Genomic DNA, 25,228 nt, shown 5'->3' on the forward strand with positions numbered 1-25,228 from the left:
GGGAGTCCTCGCTCGGACGCCTCCTTTGTGCGGCTGCAAAGAAACCTATTTAGTCCCAGGCGGTGGTCTATTCACCAGGCTCACCCTGACATCTGCCAAAAGCCCTCTCTAACCAGCACTGTCTGAGAAGTAAGAGTGGATCGCAGATCAATGACTGTCCTGTTAATTGTATAATAGACCTACTTATGGACCACTGCTAAAGGGGCACAATCGTTTAGAGTCTACCACGTCTGATTTTGTTTGAACCAAACAGGCCTAAATACCTTTAATTGCGCCCGCGTTGATGAAAAGTCGATGGGAGTAAAGCGGCCGATCACTAACAGAGCTTAAATCCATCTGTACTAGTTTATTTATTTATTTCCTCGATTTGTCTCCACAAATCACCTGCCATGGGGGAATGGGGGCGATATTCGTTTTGTTTGTGATCCAAGGACGGGAGGGAAGTGGGGCTCTGAGGTGCTGAAAGAAGGCCTGCGTTATAAGGCTTCTCATCTCCTAGGCTACATCTTTTTCTTGTTAAGTCCACACTGTGATATGTAAAAAATACACTCAGTCTGCTATTCCTCTCAATATTTTGTAAATATACGAAGAGTAATCGGCTTTTGTTTGCTGTTGTAATTTATAGGCTATATATGTTATTCTCTAAGTCCCCCTTTTCTTAAGTAAGGTTACTGGTTGTTAACTAATTGACATTGTCCAGTGATTTGAAGCTTTTGATATGGCTAATTATTTACTGACAATGGGCAAACATTTTCTGGCTCAAATACTAGTAGCTCCTAACTCCTGGAGAACACTAAAACAAGCCTTTGCATGAGCTCACCTCCAGTATTTTACATGTATATCTAGGAGTCCTGTCATGGCACGTGCTATATGAAATTAAACAAACACATTAAGATGTTTAACGTGGAATAATTTGAGCATGGAAAGCTAATAAATCAGAGGACGGAATGGCAGAGAATTGAATTGAATTGTAGTATTTCGTGCGCGTTTGGGTCTGTGCGCGTGTGAGCTTGAGTGTATAAAAAAGAAAGAGGGGGGAGTCACGTCGCTGACATTTCCAGGCTCCCGCTCTGATTGGCTCTTATTTGAGGAAGCTCACGGGTTCTTTCAACTAATAAGCGCCTCCCCATCGCTCTAAAGGACATTATAATGCAAGGGACCTCCTTTTTTAACCACAAACCGAAATTTCGTTCATTTAGACGATATATACTTTTTAAATTGCCCCAAAGTTGTGGGATTTTTTGGAGCGCATTTCACCCTGGAGCGGTACGCCATGCTCTCTCACGCCGACCTCCTGGATGCTCGGCTCGGTGAGTTATCATCACTAAACTCCGGCCCTAAACTCCAGTGTAAGATTTCAACTTCTTATTTAACCTTATGAAGTGATAGATAGACTGTGTAGTTAATTGTGTTAACAGCTAAGTGGTTTATCGTTGGTTGAAGCAATTCTTTACAGTTATTTATCAGGAATGAGGAACGATCTGACAGCAGAAATTGCGGTTTAAAATTACGACCCAAGCTATATTTAGTTTATTTGTTGTAGCTTATACTTTGGATTAATACACGTCTGTTGCCATAAAGAAGCACAGCTATTGCATGCACTGTAATTCTCATTTAAAGATGCTGCGCTGTAATATTTGCCATTACTCAAAGCCTCTCGCCTCTTCATCCTCTCAGGGATGAAGGACGCTGCAGAGTTACTCGGACACCGAGAGGCTCTCAAGTGCCGGCTGGGTGGTGGGGTGCCAGACCAGGGGCATCCAGGAGACATGGCCCCTGGTTCTGACTCTGTAGAGGGAACCACTCTCCTGCCCGGAGAAGACATCGCCACTGTGGGATCCAACTCTGCCGGCATGCCGGTGAACGGGAAGGAGCAGGAGAAGCAGCAGCAGCAACCGCAGCAGAGCTCCAGTCAGTCCGCCAGCCAACAGAAACAGAAGCGGCACAGGACGCGCTTCACCCCGGCGCAGCTCAATGAGCTGGAGCGCAGTTTCGCCAAAACCCACTACCCTGACATCTTCATGAGGGAGGAACTGGCGCTGAGGATCGGCCTCACCGAGTCTAGAGTCCAGGTAAACATTTTTATTGTGGATTTTACACAATGAAAACACTAGCGTGATATGGCAGGGTGGGGCTTTGGGTCCAGTTTTTGATTTTAGAGGGTTTTTCAGCACGATATAAATGTTCAAAATCATCCTTTAATTCTACCTGGACGGCAGTGAAAAATGCGAGTGTGTCACCAAAATAGGCTAGATTCACATCAGGAGAGGATACAGGGCCAATGTGCGTTTGTAAAATATAGTTTGGTCACTTCTAATAAATTCTTTTATTTTGCCATAATGTATTTTCAATTCTTTGCCACTTGTGCCCAGAAATGTTGTGGCCACTATGTGTTAAGTTTGGGTGCAACTGCTTAAAATATCAAAGCCAATGGGTGGATTGACGCCACTGGTGAAGTATAAGTTACATTAAACAATAACGTTTATTTACATTTTGTAATTAAAGTGTACTATTGTTCAGATTGTCATTTAAAAGAATAGAATAAAAAAAAAATCTTATTTGAGGTTATATTCAGCACTATATCCTGCCCTATACTCACGTTGTTTGAGAAAATACGCCAACTCAATTTAATTAAATTATATGATTTAAACATCCCATAATGTGTTCAAGTTTAGCTTGATATAAGACAATATTTAACTTTAAGAAGGCTGCCCCATCTAATATAAAAGTCGCTCTGTCCAAGGTGCTAAAAACATTTGTCTAAAATATTTTATAACGCAACGTGTGGTGACTGTCCCCGGAAATATGGAAATTGTTGTGTGTCTAATCTAATTTTCATTTATTTTGTTTCTGTGGACCTGCAACAATTGCATTAAATTACATGGTAATATTAGGATTTTATTATTACTTTTACTATAATGTATAATATACTTTTTACCATAACAAATATGGGGTGTTACCCTGGCCAAAAATAATGCCCAAGATATATAGAACAGAATTTCTTTCACAAAATATATAACTCCCCCTTTTTAGAAATTGATTAGGGTGGGAATGTGTGGCACATATTTGTTTTACTTACAGTGATTACAATTATAATTTAATTTAATAGTTTGTATTTTGGGAAATTGAACATATAAAACCAACCAAACATTTTAAACTGGCCATGCAGTGCTTATATTTTGAACAAGCATGCAGGAACATACCAAGCTCTGATAAACCAAACACATTATCAACCAATGTCAGTCCTGTTTATAACATGTGAACGGGTTATTAACCAGTGATGTGAGATTCATGCAAATTATCCCACTGAAAGCAATAAAACCAGTATAATCATTAGTCACATTAACAATCAATTCTTGATTCCATCTAGCGCAGGATCCTAACCGCTCAGGTCAGCTTTGCTCGCTGTTGGTAAACATTAGTGCAGGTCGTGCAGGTGCGGCCTTCAGTGGGCGTGTTGGCCGCGTGCGTGCCTCCACAGCCTCTCCTTTAAAATGCTCTATCAGCGACGTCTTAATAGGACTCAAGAATGTATTGCACTTTTTTAATGGAATGAGAAATTGCATTTTCTTTCCCCCGAGTGTAATGGGTTTGGGCGACGTTTCACGGATGGCTGAGCAGAATGAGAGCGAGATTTCACTTTTAATACAGAGGCATCGACTCACGGCCTCGCGCGCGCATTAATCACGCCCGAAGATGATGAAATCTTTATAAAGCCCAACGGGGACGCGCGTGCGTTTTTAGCTGCGTGCGTGGGGCGGTGTGTCTGTGGTTCTTGCGCGTGCGTTTGGATGGGTTTTATGTTTCCGTGAATTGTGTACAGTAATGCGGGCCATTTGTATTTAAGTCCACACAATATTTAGGGCAATTTTCAGTTAATCTGCTTGTAAATAAGATGTTATAAAGATAAATTGTTCAGCCCACTGCTGCGGAACACCAGTAATAAAAAACCCTGTGACGGCTGAGTTTTACACAACGGCCTTCTGTATATTGTATTTTATTTAGGCTGCAATGAAATTCACAACCCATTTTGACTATTTCAGTTCCACTCTGGTCTTAAAAACACATGACATTATGTTGACAGTAGCCGAATGGTTGGAATTTACAATAGCCTCCTTAAAGAGTATTATGCTGTACTAATGCAATTTAGAACGATTCATAAATTACGCCTGATATTATACAGTACTCCATCAAAGTCCTACCAATTAGGATATAGTGGCAATGAATGTAAAAGTACCTTAGGGTAATTGCAGAAGGTCTACATTTACGTATTGTTAATTTCGTTTGGCCCAGCTTTACACAGACAGTAGCCTATAGGGTCAGGTTCAGACCAGGACCCACAGCTGGTAGAGACTTTGCGTTGCTCAAGGACACTGCAGGGTGGATTTCACCAGCCACCTTGCTTGCTATGTATCTGGAATACAATTACATACCCTATGTTATTTTTTTTTTGATGTCTTTATGGACAACGCACATTAAACAAGATGAGCACAAAATCCAACATGTAAATGTGCCAGATTTAGCCATGCAGGTTGATAGCTTAAAACATTAAGCTACAACAACACATAAGCATGAGCATAAAACAAGAACACATAAGCATAGACAAGTAAAATGACACAACCACTATTCCAGATCATGACAGCTGGCAGGTTGATGGCATGAGAAAACCATAACACAAGTAACACAAGACACACATTAAGACACATCAACAACACATAAGAACATTAAAGAAGCGAGCTTGTGACCGGGAGGTCGCCGGTTCAATCCCCATACCGACAGGATAAAAATCTGGGTGGGGATTGTGAAAGAGCAGCGCGTGTCCCTCCCTCATTACCACCACTTAGGTGCCATTGAGCAAGGCCCTTAACCCCAACCGCTCCAGTGGAGCTGCTCAGTGGCCAGCAGATCAGACTGTGGTTGTACTGGGCAGCTTCCAGGTATGAATATCTAACTGTGTGAATGTGACAGGTCGTCGTTTCAAATGAGAAATTGTTCTCAATCGACTTACCTGGATAAATAAAAGGTTAAATAAATAAGCACCAAGTACATAAGCACACACAGAGACACTACTTTAGCGACAAAGACAAACACATTATTCTTTATTATTATAAACACATTATATTAATTAGTTTTGTTGTATTATTCTAAAGACCCTAATGTCATATTAGCCATAAAGTCAGTCCGAGTGTGGTGAGATATCGTGCGTAAATAGTATTTTTCTTCTATGGTTACACAAACACGTAACCTACTGTAGGGACATGTTTCCAACATCCACCTTACTGCCCTCATTACAGTGTAATATAAACAGACACTGCTCCAGGCATGCTTCTCAGTCTGTCCTTCTGACGGCTCACGGTCCGGTCTCTCTGCTTGCAGGTTTGGTTTCAGAACAGACGAGCTAAGTGGAAGAAAAGGAAGAAGACCACCAATGTTTTCCGCTCCCCGGGGACGCTGCTCCCAACACCGGGCCTGCCACAGTTCTCTGCCGCGGCCGCCATGGAGAACAGCCTGTGCTCCTTCCACGCCAACGACTCTCGCTGGGCCACAGGGATGCCGGGGGTCTCCCAGCTGCAGCTCCCGTCGGCCCTGGGTCGCCAGCCGGGCATGCCACAGTCCCTGTCACAGTGCAGTCTGGGCCCCGGCCCACCACCAAACTCCATGGGTCTCTCCAACGGCCTTTCCTCCAACGGCTCCGGTCTGCAGTCCCACCTCTACCAGTCGCATTTCCCCGGAATGTCGGCCTCTCTATCCGGCCCCACGAACGTATCGGGCTCCCCGCAGCTGTGTAGTTCCCCGGACAGTGACATGTGGAGAGGGACAAGCATCGCGTCACTGCGGCGCAAAGCGCTGGAGCACACAGTGTCTATGAGTTTCACTTAGTGACTTTTCAAAAACACCCCCACCGCACTACTCTGCTCCTACCTCCCTCTCCCAGCCCCACCCTTCGGCTCTTTTTCTGTTTTTATTCCCGCTATTAGATCAAAACGAGAGAACGAGCGAGCTAATCAGGCCTGAAATGTGAGGAAATGGAGACTGTATGTGACTTCATCTAGACATAGCCTAATGACAAAAAGAAAAGGACAACACTGATGGACAAACAGAAGAAAAAATATCTTGGGTTTGGGGTTATTTATCTTGTTACTTCTAAAGGATTTTATCAACTACTGATGATAAATACTATTGTAATGATCTCTAGACTATAGGCCCTAATTATTAAGAGCCAAACAATCGTCGTATTTACGTTTTCATTGAGTGTGTCTTCACGCACACATGTTATTGTGTTCAGGTGAAGTTGTTATGTCAAACGGTTATTTATAAGATTGGGTATACATTTTTGGTAACAGCCTACCACCAACACGCACCATACTGTAGGTGGGCCTATTGAACTGGCTTTCGGGCATGCACTGTGCATGTGGATTTAAACGCTTGGATCATTTAAGGAGAAAATGGTGCCCACTCAGATTGAAGAGTCGACATCAGTCTCGTCTGTATGAGATGAGAGCATTAATCTAAAGAGGAGAAAAAAAACAATGATCTTTCAGTAGGCCTACGCTGTTTTAGGATGTTTTGTGTAGATAAAACATTCTTGCTATGTACCCGCTGGTCTTTTTTGTGACATGTTTTAACTTATTGTATGTGCTATTACTTGACACATTTCTTAAATGTTTGATCTTACATCGAAATGCACCACATTGACGGGTTTGTACCAATTTAAAATGAACAAACAAATAAAAGTAATTTTCAAGAATGTCAAAAAACAAGAATGATTCATGTCTCCATTAAGTTTAACGAGATATCATAATGACCATTTTATACAAATTCATATAGGCACTTATATATACTGTAAATGGCCTATGTGTGACCCTCAGTACTGACCTACATTTCTGTTGATGGTACTTGTAGTTTATTTGGATTCTATTCATCCAAAATTACAATGGGATTTTAACTACATTTTTACCACGTTTATAGTGTATGTTAGACTACTGTAGGCTGACTGTTAAGATATTCTAAGATGTAATTTTGTTGCACAAAGTTATATTGTAAGTGGTCGTTTCTCAGTGACCAGTTTTTGAGGTGACAGGGTTAAAGGGTTTATGAAGGATGACTGGTCCCAGTGTGGAAGACAGGAGCGGTAAAGATGTCAGTGCTGTGATGTGACGGTCATTGCTTTTAACCATGACGGTCATCCCACTGAGCAGCCTGGATGGACTGTAACTAAACAGGAGGAATCACAGGCCTGTGTGTGTCTGTCTATACTGTCTAGCCTATGTAGTTTCTTGCTCTTATTTGAAGGCCAAAGTTGGCTGCTATGATCCTACCTGCAAAGTAGAAATTACATAATCGATTAGTTGCAGCAAAACTAATCGTGTTATAATATCCAACTATTAAATGCCAGAGTAGATGGAAATACAAGGCTGCCCAGTTCTAATGGAAATGTTAACATAAATACTACAACTTAAGCCTATCAATAACTCTCTTAATAGACTATATCAGCCTGTTTCTGGGTCACACATTGTTCTGCTATCTGCCGGTTGCTCCTATACATTGCATTAGGAGCCACAGGGAAGCAACAGTACCATATGCTGTTAGTTGCTAAATAGCTATTTGTACATACAGTATATATGGCCAATAGCTAAACTTCTGTGTCATTAAAGTGGTTTATAAAGACTTTCTTCAATTTTTAGTCACAGATGGACCAGCACAGAATCACTGCTTTCACATTCACACAACTCTAAGTGCAGATAGGAAACATAGAAAACATTGAGCGACTGTTACATGGACCCACACACAGACTGACTTCATATTGTATAAAGTTTTAGAAAATATATTTACAGCAATAAACTGATAATCTATAATAAAGAGTTATACCTAGTGCTCAAAATTGTGCACCATTGTTTATCCTACAACAGATTGTCACTAACGTTCATTCGCCTATTTCAGACTTCTTATGCAGCATAAAAAGCTGGAGGGAGCTGTCTCGCACCTGTCAATCAGTACCCTAACAAAGTGATGAGCACAAACCCAACAAGCAAAATATCAACTAGATAAACAAATAATGAACATGTTGATCTGGGCATTTCCAAGGCTAATTATAGGGAACAAGTGAAACAAAATGCAGAAAAATATTTAGCAGTTTCATACAATTGTACCCTTTAGCCACACAGTAGGCCTACGATTACTGTGTTGGAAACTAAATTACAGCATCCATAACATTGAATATAGTAAGAATATCAATTATGATTTTAGAGCAATGCACATCATCTGAAACATTTATAAATGTAAACTGTCAAACTGTTATCCTGAAGTTGGTAAACTGACAGGTTTTAATTATTTCTGATTTATCTACTTCTATAGTGTTTACTACATTATATAAATGTCATAACAAAAATACAGGTAGTCTGTATTCAGCAGTTTAGCTTTTTACACCTTTTGATCAGTTGACATTTATTTAAAGTTCCTCATTACTTGCCCATCAGTTGTGTAATAAGAGAAACTCTCACCTTGTTTGCGTGACTTTAATTTTAAATTATCCTGATGTGAGATGTGACCTAATGTCTATAAAAGCCCCGAAAGAAGTAAATAAAAAAAGTCCATTATGAAAGTGAGCGGATCTCACTGTCTGTGTCAAAGATTATAAGTGTCAACTTCTGCCTGAAATCACAGTAGCTCAAATTAATCAGCGTGTTAACCTCATCTCGTTGTCAGCTCTGAGGCCAATTTATGGTCACGGGATGGTAATTGATGAGATATGGCATTACCATAAGCAGTCCCACTGCCTGTAAACTTATAATTGGAGTTTCTGTAATAATGCAGGGGGGTTAAATAAAGGATTAATCATAATTAACAAAAGTATATTACTTTTCCCATATTAAACAGTTGGTTCCCACCTTTTCTATTAACATAAATTTGTTTGCAGTAATTTACTGAATTATTGAAAATACCAACCCAAGTCAAGACCCTGAAAAAATAATGTATTCCTGTGTGTGTGTGTGTGTGTGTGTGTGTGTGTGTGTGTGTGTGTGTGTGTGTGTGTGTGTCAAGCACTACGTTTTTGTTATACGCAATTAGCTTAAATTAAATAGCCTGAAGTTTTCCAACTTACAATAAAAAACAATTTATACATTATTTTCCAAGCTATTTTCAAGTGTGCCGTGCAGCAGCACAATACAGACACACACTCTGATTACATTTATCGACACAATCACGGGTGGTGGCACAGTGGGTATGGCACATGCCTTTGGTGTGGGAGATCTGGGTTCAATTCCCACGGCACTATATCAACCAATGTGTCCCTGAGCAAGACACTTAACCCCTAGTTGCTCCAGAGGTGTGTGACTGCTGATATATATATACACACACACACACATATATATATATATATATAGCAATTGTAAGTCGCTTTGGATAAAAGCGTCAGCTAAATGACATGTAATGTGACAATAATCCACATTGAATGACAAATTACAGAAAACCAAGAAAGGAAAACCTAAATTACAAAATAATCCTTTTCTAGGTTGAATTTAAAGTCAGGTCACAGTGAATGTAGAGAAGAAAAAAAAACTCAGGTTATCAACCAAATTTATATTAATAATTGACATTGGATTTCAAAATAAATGGACATCTTTTGGGTGTTTGTTTTTTGATGGTCACTGACTCAAAGTCACTGCTCATTCGTCGTATGCTGTAGATTTACCTCTACACTACTCATCCCAGCTCTGGCAGTAGTATATCATTTTTTCAGAATAATTGCAGCTGGCTCACGTACCCTGCAGAGGCATGTAATTACACAATATTGTATGACAACAGTTGATCAAACGTTATAACCATAGCCAAACTGCTGCTCCACCCATCCAGGCTGGAGCTGCAGCGGTGTGTTCTGGTAAATCTAGCTCTATGTGTGGCTCAGCCCACCAGATCCAGCCCCATGCTGACTACTGTGTCCTGGGCTGCAGTAACAGATGTGAAATCACATTACCCAAACGCTGCAATTAGTCTCACTCGCTCACGGGTTAATGAGTTTGTGGAAATGTGCGACCCATTCCTCATTAGGTAATTTCTCATGCACTGATGAGAGAGATGTGGGTAAAGCAACTCAGTGTAAATGGCACATAGCCTGCTGCACCACATACTGTAAAGCAGAATGCAGCTGATGGGGTCCTTGCAGCTGGACAGTTTTGGGGGTTCAATAACAGAGGCTTTAAGCCGATTCTATCGTCTGCTGGGGTTACATCAGTCTGTCTCATTATGGACTAGCTATGCTTATTTCCTTGCTGCGAGGAGGCCATTGACTCTGCGGGTGAATAGACGGCCCAGGGCAAACCTCTGTCAGGACACAATGGACAACAACAAAAGAACTAATTAGCAATCAATTACCGACATGTTTCTGTCCTGCACCTTTTATCTGGTTAGACTGTAGAGCAGGTTACCACTCAACATGTCCCATTCACACACACACACACACACACACACACACACACACACACACACACACACACACACACACACACACACACACACACACACACACACACACACCACCTGCTGCCTATGTGCTTGGGCAGCAAATGTGTGTAGTTTTTGGTGAATTTGGATTATTGCAAGGATGTATGTGGTAGCCCAGTGATACGTGATTTAATGCAAGACAATGGCTCTCCTCTGCGAGATAAAGGTGAAAAATCTTCAAATTAATCCAATTAAGGCCTGTAGAGGAAGTTGCTTTTCACTGTGTCTGTGTCTAAGAGTATAAGAGATAGTTGTTCATCAGCCTCATCTGTGATCTCAGTCCTTTGTTGTATCTCATTGCTTCTGTTCATTGTTGTGATTACTTATAGTTGATCTAAGTCTAGACTAAGGAGGACATTTTTGCATAAAAATATTTTTTTTAATCAACAAATTCATGAAAACCAACATAAAGTAGATTTCGTGTGAACCTAATTTGAGCATGTGGCTTGCTCATTTTAGCATCTCCCTCTCCACTGCTGTGTTACTCACACACACACACACACACACACACACACACACACACACACACATACACACACACACACACACACACACACGCGTGTGCACACACCACACACACACACACATACACACACACACACGCGTGTACACGCATACGCATACACAGTGACATCTGGGGGGAAAGTGTACTGTGAGGAGGCTGCGAGTGCCTCTCATGATAACAACTCTGCATCTCAACAACCTGCATCCATCATCATCAACACTAACATCTGCTCTGAGCCTCAGCCTTAAATCTCTTTCTACCCCCCCACCCCCACCCCTTACCTCTCTCTACTCTTCACTCCCTCTCCCTCTTTCTTACTCTCTCCTTTTCTTCTTCCGTTTCTCTTCTGTCCATCTTTTTCCCACAAGAAGTCCCGTAGGTGCTCCCTTTGTTTAACCACTCTGCTCAAACTGCTTTAACTCTCATCCAAATACCCTCATCTGCAGAATAAGTGTGGATGGGTTTTTGTTTCAACCATCCTTAAAATCAATATTTAATGATGATGTTATCATTGCTTTTATGTGCAATTTAGCCAGAGTGTCAGTATGAATGAGACACTGTCAGCTTTATGGCATTGAGCATTTATTTTCTGTTAATGGGTGCTCCTGGTGGTATACAAACCAAAACCCAGTGGACGTCTGATGGATTTGTCTGTTAATTTCTGTTCACGCAGGCATTCACAACCATGCGTATATATGCATACAGTACATGTCTGTCCACAAACACACACACAAGTCTAGTTGATTATATAACAATATAAATAAAAGTATAGAACAACGCAAGTAAAGGCCATGAATGCTACACTTTGATGTGACATTTCTTGCTTTATTGTACCAGAATAAAAACAATGAAAGAGGCACTCAATTGTGACTGCATTGTCTCCCATTGGTTTGATCTTATAATGCAATCAATCAAAGCAACAGTTTGTTTCCAAACAGACAATTTTGACATTTTCCAAAGCCATGACAATTACTTGTCCTTTTCAGCTCTGTGATCCAACATTGTTGAGAGGCAATAATCATGATAGTTTTCTCAGTCATTTTTCTCCCAATAACAAGCCATTTTTAATCCAATTAGGAGTGCTAACGTGAGAGGCATAATACCACGGCCCCTGGGACAGATGAGAGAATATGCAGGACATTTATCCCGACAGTCAATATTGGATTTCTCACCAAGCAGCTGTGCCTGCTCTCTCTGACATTCTCCACCTCTGCACAGTGATCCATCCTGATTAAACAGGCTTTTCTACTTTATCAACATTCATTTCATGACCAGGTCATGCATGGCTATGGACACCGGGAAAGTTACATTCTTCACATTGGGGTTTACCTACTGCACTTCTTCCTTGAATTCAACTGTTCAGTGAAAGATGATACAGCGCAAGGCTCTCTTTTAGATCATAGATTGTTTCATATAAGCAGATAGGTGTGTTGTGGTATTCCCCAAAAACTTTTCTCACCTAGACTGACAGCCTAAATGTCTTTTTACATGAACCTGAACGCAGGTGCACAATATCCAACTGTTGTTCTACTTCATTTCCTGATTTGAACCCCCTGTATAATTGAATTTTAAGCCTTGAAAAGTCACATTTCTGTACATATTTCTTGGTTTATTCAGTTCAATCACATCTGCTAAGATTCGGAAAATATAATTCAGTGTGCAACACTTCACAATAGGAAAGAAACAAAGAACTGTCGGTGCTTTGATGCCCACAGCAGCTAAACATTGCCACCTTCTGGTGGCTGTCAAGAGATTTTTTTTTAAATCTAGACACATGGTCAATAGGTTTTTATCTCATCTTGGTATCACTTAATGAAATATGTCTGTTAACTCTGCAGAGAATCATACAATTATTTTTCCATCAAAATATGGCTATTAAACGCAGAAAATGCATGAAAAAGAGGACTGCTGTTTATAGCTGATTGCAGTCGATACATTTATGCAGTGCACTGAATCATTGTCATTGAGTGCATTGATTATGTAGACTAATCAATGTTTATTAGGCTAGATAAGACTGGCCAGACCACAGTGGAGGCTGAACGATGAAGGAACACATTTGCTGAGTGTCAAAGGCCCACCCACCTGCCCTGAGCAGACATGTTTTAGAGTTCGAGGAAACCTGAAGCTGTATGTTTAGGGAACAACATCCAGTTTATATATCCAAATTGGATGGACAAGACAGAATCAAGATTTAGTAAAAGGAAGCAGATTTTGCTGGAAGAGTTAGGAAGTAAACTAGTATGTGGTGCTTCTGCCATTGGACTCCTTAAAGTGTTTTGCTTTCTTTCAGAAGAGGGGCACCAATCCTTCCTTACACTGGGTACCATAGTCCATGCTGGCCAACATGTGCTTCATACTTTGTTGTCATTGAAATCATCTCTCATTTGTTTACTTCAGACCTCTCTGACTAACCCATATGAATTGTTTGTTTGACAGAACAAGTAATCTTACAAGAGACGATGTTTAATATCCCTTCATAGTTCCAATTATTTTCAACTTTTAGGTTCAGGCTTCAGTGAGTTAGTAATGAGTGAGCTATGAGGACAAAACACATTATGATAGACTCTAGTTGGGTATACAAATATAAATGTAATGTGATACTTTTTGACCAATTTTTGTAACCAATGATTTTACTCCCTCAGCCCTTTAATTAAATTGTAGGACACTACAGTCTGATTACGTCAGTCTGTCTGAATGTGATTCCTTGAGAGAGAAAAGAGGTCCCTTGCTGCTCCAGAACAATTATTCCACAGTGCACTCTGTAATTATTCTATTATGTAGAATTATTCTCTTCATCTGCATGTGAGATTGAACAAGTTTACACGCCAAACCAAGACTATTTTTACGAAGGTTGTTGTTACGTTATTTGTTACCTTTATATACTGTATATCTGACTGACCTAATAATGTTTTGTTATTATGTATCCTGGCTACAAAATGTATTAGATAAAAACACTTTAAAAGCAAACCAAACAAACAAACAGACAAAACAAACAGGCCAGCATCAGATAGGAGTCATCAGGCCTTCCCTGAAGAACTCCGTTGGAAGGTAATTAAAAGAAGAGTGTGTTATCCATCGCTCCTCATTAATGCATTTTAAATTAACCACTTTCAGGGGAAAGGAATGGGGAGGAGGGGACAAGGGAGAAAATCCATGCAGGCGTTAAAGTAATCTCTCTCTGTCAGGTCGGTCCAAACAGGGAGGGTCGGTTCATTACGGCCCCCACAGGAGATGAATGGGTCAGTCAGGCAGTAAGGAGAGCCGGGCCGGACCGCTGTGTTGACAGACAGATCCACACAAAAAGTGTGTGTGTGTGTGTGTGTGTGTGTGTGTGTGTGTGTGTGTGTGTGTGTGTGTGTGTGTGTGTGTGTGTGTGTGCAAAACAACAAAGCAAAAATACTTAGCTATATGTGCTATCTTTGCCAGGGAGCAGGTGTGCAGAAGGAGGATGCATGCTGGGATTTGAGGCAGGGTTAAGACGCTAATGTCTGAAATCAACAATCATTGTGATTTAACTTTGACCAGATGGACCAGCTGAGGCAATCACCACCACACAGAGGGCACTCCAAAATCACACTTATAAAAATGTCCTGAGCTGCTTCTGTCTTGTCTGCTTCTGAAAATCCTGATGAGCAGAATAAGTTGCATTTTTAAGAAACATTTTAGGTATGGTTCTTGATTCTCTTTTGCAACTGCTTTGAAAAGTGAACTGTAATTCATGCATATGTTATCTTGCATTTTGATAAACCTCGTAGACCCCCCCCCAAAACACGTATCTCTGTTCCTACATTTGCCACAAGATGGTGCTGTAGTCTTGGATTTATTTTAATAGTGAGGACATGCAGCTTTCTTGATTAATTATATTAAAATTAATCATATCTGAATTTCATGATACATTTTCACCAACATTAGGAGCAAGGACATTTTTTTCATACCAAACAAAAATTCATTGACTCTCACATTTAATTTAATATTTATGAATTCATCTGTGTTTTTATCTGACATATTAGTGGGGTGCTTTGTATGCTGTCATGTTTTCTTCATGTAACTGTTTGCTGATTTTGTTTGCTACTGTTGCATTTATTTATCATAATTTCTGCAATGTGAACAGAAATCTGGAAAGTGCAGAGTTCATCTTTGAGCATTAACAGCATGTTAATTCATTCATTCATTGAGGATTTTCAGTGAAAGGGTGGGCAGTTGTGGGGAGGAAGAAGGGTTAGATATGATTGTATTAATTTAGATTAGAAGATGAACTCTGTGAATAGATCACCATAATGCAAATTGATATATCTGTTCATCATTTAGAGCAATATAATGAGACTGTGGGGGTTACTTGTTCATTCAAAATCTATCTATTCATTTAATAAATTGGATTTAAACAATTAGAGTATGTATCATAGCTCTGCATCACACACATCACAGCATTTATGTGAAATCGCCAAGGGACAAGCCCTTGTAGCACATACATTACAAAACACACACATACACACCATCATTTTGAAAACATTTTCCTTTTCCTCTGCTGTCATTCACATCAGCAAAGCACGCTTTAGCAGCGATACCCTGGCTAATAAGTTCAGACAGCTTCTCAACACAAGGACTTCATGAGACAACTAATTGCTAATCACTGACCACTGGCTTTTTAAAGAAAATAATACACCTTGAATAGGTCATCAGCATTGTAAGATAACAGGCAGAGGGTCTGTTAGACCTAATGCTATTCATTATGTTCATTATTGTTTCGTTTTTTTGGTTTGTAGTCCTGTGTGTGGCATCGCAGACCTTCATCACTATGAGAAAATGTCAACTTTCATTAGCTAAGTATAATTGCAGGCTAGAGTTTCACACAGAGTCTCTGGCCTTTATTTCAGATGAATGAGAGAAAGTGTGGGCTGAAGTGTGTATGAATGCTGACAGGATGATCGTCATCTCTTACACTCAGCTACGTCTGAGTTTGACCTTTTACAAAGGCAGCATGGACACAAACAATTAGTCTCATCTAAATAAATTTGCTATGTCACTACAAACCAGATTACATCACAGCTTCTCTCTTTCTCTCTCTCTCTCTCTCTCTCTCTCTCTCTCTCTCTCTCTCTCTCTCTCCTTTTGCTACATCTACATTCTGGTCCTTTTTGTGCTTTGTGTTCTCCACAGTTTGTTCTTGTTTTGCTTAAAGATATGTTTTAATGCTTTGGCTGTTGAGTCTCACTAGCAGAAAAACACGCAGGTGGAGCATCATGGTCAAGTATTAACTGAACAAGTGGCCATATTGTAAATATCTCTCCACACAGACATGAAAGGAACGACACAAACACACACTTACGTGTAACAACCAATCTCTGGTCAGAATGAAACATGTGCCTGCCAAAATAACGGAAGCACCAGAAGTATATTGTCAAATGTAAAAGAAGTGCCATTTGGTCTGATTATGTGGCTGTCTTTGTGTAGACTACTTGAGTTAAGCAAAACTAGTGTTACCATCTAACTGACTACAGAATGTATTTCCATACTGAATATGAAGATAGAAATACTGTACGAAGTAAAAACTGTTCTAGGATTTCTCTATTAATGACAGTGAGATGGAGAAGGTTCTTAAAACGTATGTGTACCCAATTTCCCTGGGGTAAAGCAGAAGTTTGCAATTAAACTGGTCAAGTCTATATAGAGGCCATAAGTCACTGATTCCAGAGCAGAGCAAAGATAGAGAGGAGGAGGAGATAAAGGCAAGATGAGGTCCAAGTCCATGTGTATCAGTGGAGACAGATGGTACCCTTTCCAGGCAATCCCTGTCTCCTAGAAGTGACGTTTATAACAAAGGGGTTACAGCACATTGGGAATTAACAATGACTTCCTCCCCAGTCAACATTTGCTCTGAAGCAAAGGTCTACAGACATTAGACCTGTACCTCACAGGGTATTGAAGTGACAACCTTCCACTCACAAGCCTGTTTCCCTAACCTGGAAGCTCCTGCTGTTGGGAAATGACTCATTGCAGGGTATAAGCCCATGTTTGCATTTGTACTTGTTTAATGTAACAAAAAAATTGTAATTCATCACAAAATAAGCACAATTCATGTTTTAACTTGTTTTTAACTTGTTGCGATATTAGATACATTTTCACGTGCCTGTATGTGAATTTATTATTATTTAATTACATTGTGTTTATTTATCAGGGACAATACCTTCATTCGTCTACATATAGCCTAATGTGTAAATGAGCCAATAAGGTTCATTTTCATCAAGGGTTTTTATGAATATTTAACATTAAGACATGAGTTATCAGATGTGAAATAGCTTGCACACCTGTGGTGTTTTGTTTGCTAGATTTTAATATAATATTAAAATATTTTAATATTTGTCGTGTTAGCTTCATTTTGTTATGAATAACGGTCGACCATAATGCAATAACCACCGCACAATGTAATAACCAACTAAGCAATATTATGGCAGGTTAACATTCTGACTTTTAACCAAATTATACCCAGTTATTATTAGTTCCTAAACAGCCAAGCATATGTAAGTGTCCTAATACCGGTATGAATGAGAGATTTTTCACCCATGAATAAAATGACCAAGTCCGCACGGCTCAGTGTTAGTCAGTGACCCTCTGATTTAGGCCTGCCTGCCTGTGTGAGCTGCTATAAAAGCTGCCCCCTCTCGCACAGCGCCGTTATTTCCCCCCTCTGCTTCAGGAAACGTTTTACCGAGAGACGCACTTCAATATGTCGGTGGCTCTGCGCGCACAGCTGTTCCTCTTTCTGTTCTCCCTCTCATCAAGGATGGGGCTAAGTCGCTACATTGAGGTAAGACTTTTAATTGTTGATCAATAATTCCACATTGCTTCAGTTCAAGTCAGGCAGGTTCAACTAATGCCTATAAAGTTTCTGCGAGAACCGATGGATTCTAATGTGACGTCTATTTCTATTGTGTTTTTATTTAGGATAACGAAGCTGCAGATGGATTATATTCTCTGCTCAGTTTGGACCAGAAAAGAGAATCAGACGATTTCATTTTTCGCCGACCTCTCAGTAAGTGCTGCAGTAAACAATGGCTTTATTCAGTGTAGCTGATTATGCTTACCGACTTGGCAAACAACAAGAAAACCCTTTACATAATTTAAAAGTACGTTGATGAATTTAAAACAAGATGTTCATTGCAGTTCTAGTGTCCAGGCAGGTACAGAACACATTTTAATAATCTAACAACCAATCCGTCAATTAATCACTTAATCAATCCATGCCTACATCTTTATTGTACATAATACTGCACCTGCAGTATAGGACATTTCATATTTGGATGTAGTAAGTGCACACAGCTAAATGTTAGAAATGAACACAGTGCCAATGTTTTATGTAAGCCCACTTCTAGCAGAATTGTTGAACACTTAATACTTTTAGCACAAACTCCCCAGATATCAGCTCTATTGAATGAACAGAAAAAAACAACTCTCCAGTCAACACTTATGAGCACTTGAAGACTTGTGTTTGACCATAAAGCTGATTATTGTGAGTTCATGACCAATGTTCGCAGATCACACTTAATCCTTGATGTTTACTTGTGCTAAAAAGCAGAGAGAAAGTGTTTTGCGAATCCCATCTGTGTCATTATAAATGTGTGTGTGTGTGTGTGTGTGTGTGTGTGTGTGTGTGTGTGTGTGTGTGTTTGTAGGATGTTTGGACATGCTGGCCACGGATGGGTACTTCACCTTTGTGGCGTCTCGACCACAGCTAGCCTGTGCTGCTTTCATCATCGCTGAGCCCAGCGAGGTCATCAGCCTGGAGCTGTCTGACGTCAATATCGACTGCAGTGCTGGAGACTTCATTAAGGTTGGCTCCACTCACTAGAAATAACACCAACACATCCCCCACCGTTGGTGAGAGGAAGTTCAGGGCTTTGAAATTTGAACTCTGAATTATATTTCATCTTCTTCTGTTCGATTAAAATGGTGCCAAACAGGGTTAAGGCAACATTTAAGGGCCAAACACCCCACTGGATCCTCTATGCATTGGTCACATTACTCAAAGCAAGTGTGGGAAGAGAATGCTTTAGTTGTGCAGCCAAGCCTGCCAGTTACATTGCATTTTCACTTAATGTGGGCCAAAGTGGTGAAAGGCATGACACCAACTAGGGTTACAGGCTGTTTCAAGGTCTTATCTGACCTGCATAGATCAATCCCTTTTGGCAGGAGAAAGATGCTCAACATCCAAACAGCACACATTTATATTTTCAAAACACACTATCTGCATAAATTACATTGAATTTATGAATTCATGTTGAAAACACAGCGGTGTAGATGGTGCTGTAAACTGTATTGACTAGCCTTAGGAAAGACCCCTAAAGCAAAGTAAAGTAATGTTGCCTTATGTTAACTTTGTCTTAATTTTCACTATTCCAAAATAAATTTAATAGAAAACAGGAGGATTTTTTGGGACACTAGCATATTGACCACCGTATGTACTCTGTATTTATATTTCATGTCACCAACAACATATTCATCCTATGTAGAAAATTGTAGCTGAAATGTACACATTCTCTAACTGCGTGATCCCCATCACGTTCCCATCCTACTGTATGTTAACTAATGGTATTTTTGTGTCTCCTTTACCTCCTACACAAAAATGAAAAAATGCCCTTATGTCATACTTAGCAAGCATTTTGCTTTAAATCTGCTACAAGTTCCTATTCTAACTTTTAAGATAATGTTTATTTTCAAAGATTACTCCATATTGGGCCGTGGAGTGGCACTGGAATAGATAATCTAAATGGATGATTTTTTTCTTCCAAAACTTTTACTGATGCTTTACCTCACATAATATAAAGAATATATTGTTAAGTGAAAATATTGTGAGTGTAATCATGAATTAATAAAATAAAGAAACTCTGATTTTCCTCTTACAGATGTTTGACGGCTGGGTTCTGAAGGGAGAGAAGTTCCCCAGCAGGCAGGACCACCAGCTCCCGCTGAACCAGCGCTACACAGACTACTGCTCCTCCGCAGCACCAGGAGCCACCAGCCGCTCCTCTCAGAACGTCGCCATGATCTTCTTCCGCATTCACAGCCCTGACAGTGGCTTCACCCTTACTGTCAAAAAGTTACACAACCCCTTCCGTAAGACCTGCTGCACGTCCTTGGAAAAAAGTCTGAAAGCAAAATGAACAGAAACAACATCCAAAAAACAAAATCATAATCGTAAACAAGCTCCAAGGCCTTGCATCTAAATCAGATGTGTTTTTTATTTTTATATGTGTGTTTTAAATTGATGGCTAGACTGTTGACTAGTGTGCATGCATGTGTGTTCCTGCTGGACATTTGCGCCTGGCCGAGCATAAATCAAGGCCGAGAGCGACAGGAAGAGATTGAATGAGAGGCATGCACCTGTTTTCCAGCTGCTTGTCAAACACAGTGTTAACACTGTGTCAAGCAGCATAACAATCACAGTCTGGCTGTAAGACAAAGACGGACAAAGAAAGCGCACTGACACAAAGAAGGGAGTTTGAATGGATGATCTATAGGGAAACAATATAAATCGCAAGCCAATGTGGGAGGTTTCATTCATAATTGACTATTAACTTCAGCTGTCCACAATCCTGCTTCTTCTGTGTCACAAGGTAGCCTCAACTGGGTAAAACCGGCTATAAAACAGCAATCATATCTCTCTGTACATGCAATGATGTACTGTATATCACACAAATAAGCAACAGGGAACATGTAATGTCCCTCAACATGTGTAGACCCTTCTTAAATATTTCACCTGATTGTAACAAGTGGGAAAATAACACACATATTAAACAGTTAAAAGTCATTAATCTCGTCTTCAAATCTTGCAGAAAAAATAACATTCTAACATTCTCTCCTTAGTTTTGATTGGCATGGCTCCTTCACCACGAAAAATGCTTCTACATGCCTGCAGGAGTAAACTGTTCCGACTCCTGTTGGTGCCTGTCTAGTCTACTATACTGTTATCAATTCAAATTTCATTATTTTCTTATCTTTGTCATCAGAACTGGAATTGGATTTTCTTGCTCAGCACTAATTGTGTCCCCTCCCCGCGAGTCAGCCTTGATCATATCCAATTTGTGACATGAGGTGTCAGTAATGAGTTTCTCTGGTGACGGGGAACTGTTAATTTGAAACCTCTCCTCCTTTGTCTTTGTGTGTGTGTGTGTGTGTGTGTGTGTGTGTGTGTGTGTGTGTGTGTGTGTGTGTGTGTGTGTGTGTAAAGCCTGTAACATTATGTCTCAGAGTCCAGAGGGCAGCTTCACCATGGTGATGCCACACCAGCGCAGGAACTGCAGCTTCTCCATCATCTACCCTGTGGAGATCCGGCTGACAGATCTGAGCCTGGGGCAGGCCATAAGCAATGATCTCAGCCCACAGGTGAGACACACACACACACACACACACACACACACAAATAGACAAACACCCCCCTTTTTCTGTTAAAGTACACTCACATTACTAAAATCCTTCCTTAAATGATCAAGATAAGGAGATAAGGTATCAGCCATTCTAATCATATGACTTTTCATGTTATTACTGCTTGACATAATATTATTTCCATAAAGTAAGGATCACCTTTAAGATCCATCAGCTTCTGTTCAAATCTTATTACATTTGCCTAACCCTAACCAGAGGGGAAATACTTGTTTTAGTAGCCTGGTTCCAGGATGTAATCTTCCAACATATTTAGCTACCTAACTATAGTCATGAAATTCACAGCAGAGAAAAGATTGATGGGTTTTTGTCAGTCGACTGAAGTGAAACAAACATTATTCATGTAGAGTTCTTATTTTTAAATATGACATACAAAAGTAGCTACATTTAACAAAAACCTTTTTTAACTGATTCACTTTGTGTGAGGTGAGCATTATGCGGTTAGGAAACCTTATTAGGTTAGTTATTAAGTATTTTGGTATTTAAAAACATGTTTCTGGATTACTGTCTTCACTTATTTTATAATGTATTATTTACATAATTTCATAAAAGCTATAGCTTCATGAAGCTATAGCCAGGAGACAGTTACTTAGCACAAAGACTGGAAAGGAGGTAAGACAGCTACCCTGGATCTGTCCAAACGTAACAAAATCTGCCATCTGGCTCCAGCTATGTATTTAATGTTACCATACACACATTAACTCTTGGCAAGAAAGCAAATATGCATATATTCCAAAATGTCAACTTATCCCTTTAACCAAAAGATTTTATTTGCCCTATTTAGACCTTTGCCATGCATATGTATCGTAAATGAAAAACATCGGCAGTGAACTTCTAAAAATATTGTCATTGAAAAATGGCCAGGGTTTTGGGGAGTCGTCCAAAATCAATGTTACGGTTGGCAAATAGTTTGCAGAGCCACACTGGTGTTTGAGTGATTCTGTTGTCAGCTGCTGTTGTACTCTAACAGGTGCAACAAAGTCTAATTAGACTTCCATGGCAAAAGGTCTAATTAGGCAAAGTGAAAACACCTGTGTGTGCACACAATGGCCATGTTGGGACGTCAATCAGCTGCTCTCATGAGCAAAACCAAGCATCACGTTACAGTTTGTAAATTGTTAACCCTTTATATTGAATGTTCGATAAAGATATTTGGCAGTTTCTAATGTATAATGTAATACATCAATGTTTTTATAATAACAATGTATCAAATGTCATAGTGAAAACAATGGGACAGTGTGAAAGGGGTTGCTTGTGCCGTGTTGACTCTGCAGCTCCCCTCTGCTTTACGGAGCTTTATTGCAGCTCACTGTTAAGCTGTAAATATTCACTTGATGGAGCCTGTTACAAAACTTTTAGTAATAAATTACACGTGAAATAAAATCTCATAGAACGACATACATGGTGTAAATTATGTTTAATAAAAGACAGAACAAAACAAAATGACTCCTGAAGATAATGGCAGCTGGGCTTACACTGGCTGCCAGACTGTTGATATTATGATAAACTGCAAGTACTGCATTTGCTGGGCCAAATACAACAACCTGAAATTTCTACTCAAATCCTGAGGAAGGTTCTAAGTGTTACAATTTCAAAGATGATTTGTATGAACAGTTTTACAGGCAAACACAGCTGCATGTAATCATATTTTATGTAAAATATGCGATAAAAGAGGAGCATGGAGAGAATATAAGATGGACCAACTTGAGGTACCGTTTAGCTGTATATAATTATTCTAAACAGATATCAGACTACTGCCTATGTGATAGTTAGATATAACTCTCTATTATAGCAGTGTTTCTAATTGTTGCTCTAATCAATACTTAACATGAACCGACAGGCCAAGCTGGAATTTAAAGGTACCCTGTAGATTCTTCTTGTAAGTAAACACAATCAGTATTTCTCACCAATACATTGAGACCTGACAAATGTGATGAATGCATTTTCTTCCTTATTACTCATAACTACTTTAATTACTAGCATGTGCTACTAAACACAAGATACAAAGAAAACCGGGCCTTGCTCGTCAACACATTGCTCCATTGCGCCACTAGTGGTAAAAAAGAAACTACATAGGATACCTTTATTATGGCACTTTAATATGCAGACTTAATAAGTTAAGTTTTTTTTACAGAGGCAGGTGTGGACAGGCTGTTCGGGGTCAGGTGACTATGTGGAGCTGCTAGGGGGGAATGGGGTGGACACCTCTATGATGTTCCCCATAGCTGACCTTTGTTTCTCCCTCAGTGGGCTTGGTGAGTCTGAGCCCCTCCAGAGTGTATCTGTGATGTTCCTTGTAACCGCAGGTTTCCATCAGAAATCTGATTTCTTGTACTGGACATTGCCTTAACTAAGCTACAGTATATTGTGTATATATGCTATGCTATGCTATGCTATGCTATGCTATGCTATTCTATGCTCTGCCTAGGCTCACAATTTTCAGTTACTGATTTCCACTGAAAATTGATTGATTTTTTTAAACACAGTTTGGCACATTTCACCACATGTATCGACGAAAACATCTAAACTAAATTCCAGCTTCACATTATGCCACACACATCAAAACACAGTTCACCACAGTGTTACAACAGCGACCTCTTATGGTAAGGACAGCTCAGAATATGCTTCCAATAATTCAAATTCTGACATATGATGCAGCAGATTAGTCCTTAAAATAATAAAATAAAAAAGCCATCCCTCGTGGTGAAATATTTGCAATGAAAATCATATTTTACAACTTCATTTTAATCTGAATTTAATATTAGAAAAATAAACACCAATGCATTACTATATTTTCTGAAACAAAATAATACCACAAATGTTTATAATTAACGATGTATGATCATTATTAACATTGGAATAAGCAATTTCTACTTTTTGAATTTCAATACACTGTACATCTTAACTATGCTATATTTTACTAGCACTTCACACACTGAACAAAGACACTTTTTCATACCCAGGCTAAGAACGGCTGGCAAGTGAACAAGAATGCTCTGTATGTGCTCCAGTGTAAAGTATCTGTTTTTCTCTCTGGCCCTTCAGCCCAGATGAAGATTGGTTGTGATAACTCGGTGGTGAGGCTGGTGTCCAGTGGGAACTATATCAATCGTGTTTCCTTCCAATACCGATTACTGGAACAACGCGAGCTCCCCAAGACCCGAGAGAACGCTCTCGATAACTTCTGCTCTGTGGAATGAGATCACACACACAGTCACAAAGTCATCCATCTCTCTGTAAATATACTTGTTTGACTAATGCTGTCAATACATATTTTTTGTTGGTTTTGCCAAATATTTAATTTAGTGTACTAATTATGTTCACTTTGATCATAGAATATTTATTTGAAGAATTATTTTATTCATCTCAAATTCATGGTGGATGGTGGATTTAGTGGTTTTCTTTTAGTCGTCTCTCAAAAAAAATCCGTGGTACATTATATTTTTTGGCAAGAGTATTTTTCAAACCTTCCCTCTGTTGTTCTTAGTTTATATCAGTTTAAGTATGATTTGGGAGGTTTTACATCACTGCTGTCTTTTCTGTTTATATTGCCTTGACAATTTAAAAATAAACATGACTTGCATGATAAAGCACATTTTTAATGTTCTGCTTTTGTGAATCAATCTGTTTTTATGGGTCTACTTTCCATTTTATTATAGAACTGAATGTTAATTTGGTGTTTGTGTTACCATAATGCTTCTACAGGATCCATCCAACCACAGATCTGAAAATGTGGGAATGTTGTACAGATAGTCCAGCACTAAATACGATATGTGATGTGCA

The 25,228-nt window shown here is 39.6% G+C and overlaps 2 protein-coding genes across 2 annotated transcripts; both read left to right on the top strand.

The window, feature by feature from the left end:
- The first annotated feature begins 1,160 nt into the window (after positions 1-1,160).
- LOC144517653 (homeobox protein orthopedia B-like) lies at positions 1,161-6,716 on the top strand. The gene is made up of 3 exons (XM_078249759.1): positions 1,161-1,349; positions 1,678-2,072; positions 5,377-6,716. Exons 1-3 carry the CDS (start codon positions 1,274-1,276, stop codon positions 5,878-5,880), a joined length of 975 nt encoding a protein of 324 aa, XP_078105885.1. The 5' UTR covers positions 1,161-1,273; the 3' UTR covers positions 5,881-6,716.
- A 10,959-nt stretch (positions 6,717-17,675) lies between these two features.
- Positions 17,676-25,040, top strand: LOC144517654 (corticotropin-releasing factor-binding protein-like). The gene is made up of 7 exons (XM_078249760.1): positions 17,676-17,813; positions 17,951-18,038; positions 18,679-18,836; positions 19,909-20,119; positions 21,234-21,388; positions 23,580-23,700; positions 24,491-25,040. The coding sequence occupies exons 1-7, from the start codon at positions 17,733-17,735 to the stop codon at positions 24,643-24,645; spliced, it is 969 nt and encodes a 322-aa protein (XP_078105886.1). The 5' UTR covers positions 17,676-17,732; the 3' UTR covers positions 24,646-25,040.
- Positions 25,041-25,228: the final 188 nt, after the last annotated feature.

Source organism: Sander vitreus, chromosome 5 (genome assembly GCF_031162955.1).
Source record: "Sander vitreus isolate 19-12246 chromosome 5, sanVit1, whole genome shotgun sequence".
Lineage (NCBI taxonomy): Eukaryota > Metazoa > Chordata > Actinopteri > Perciformes > Percidae > Sander > Sander vitreus.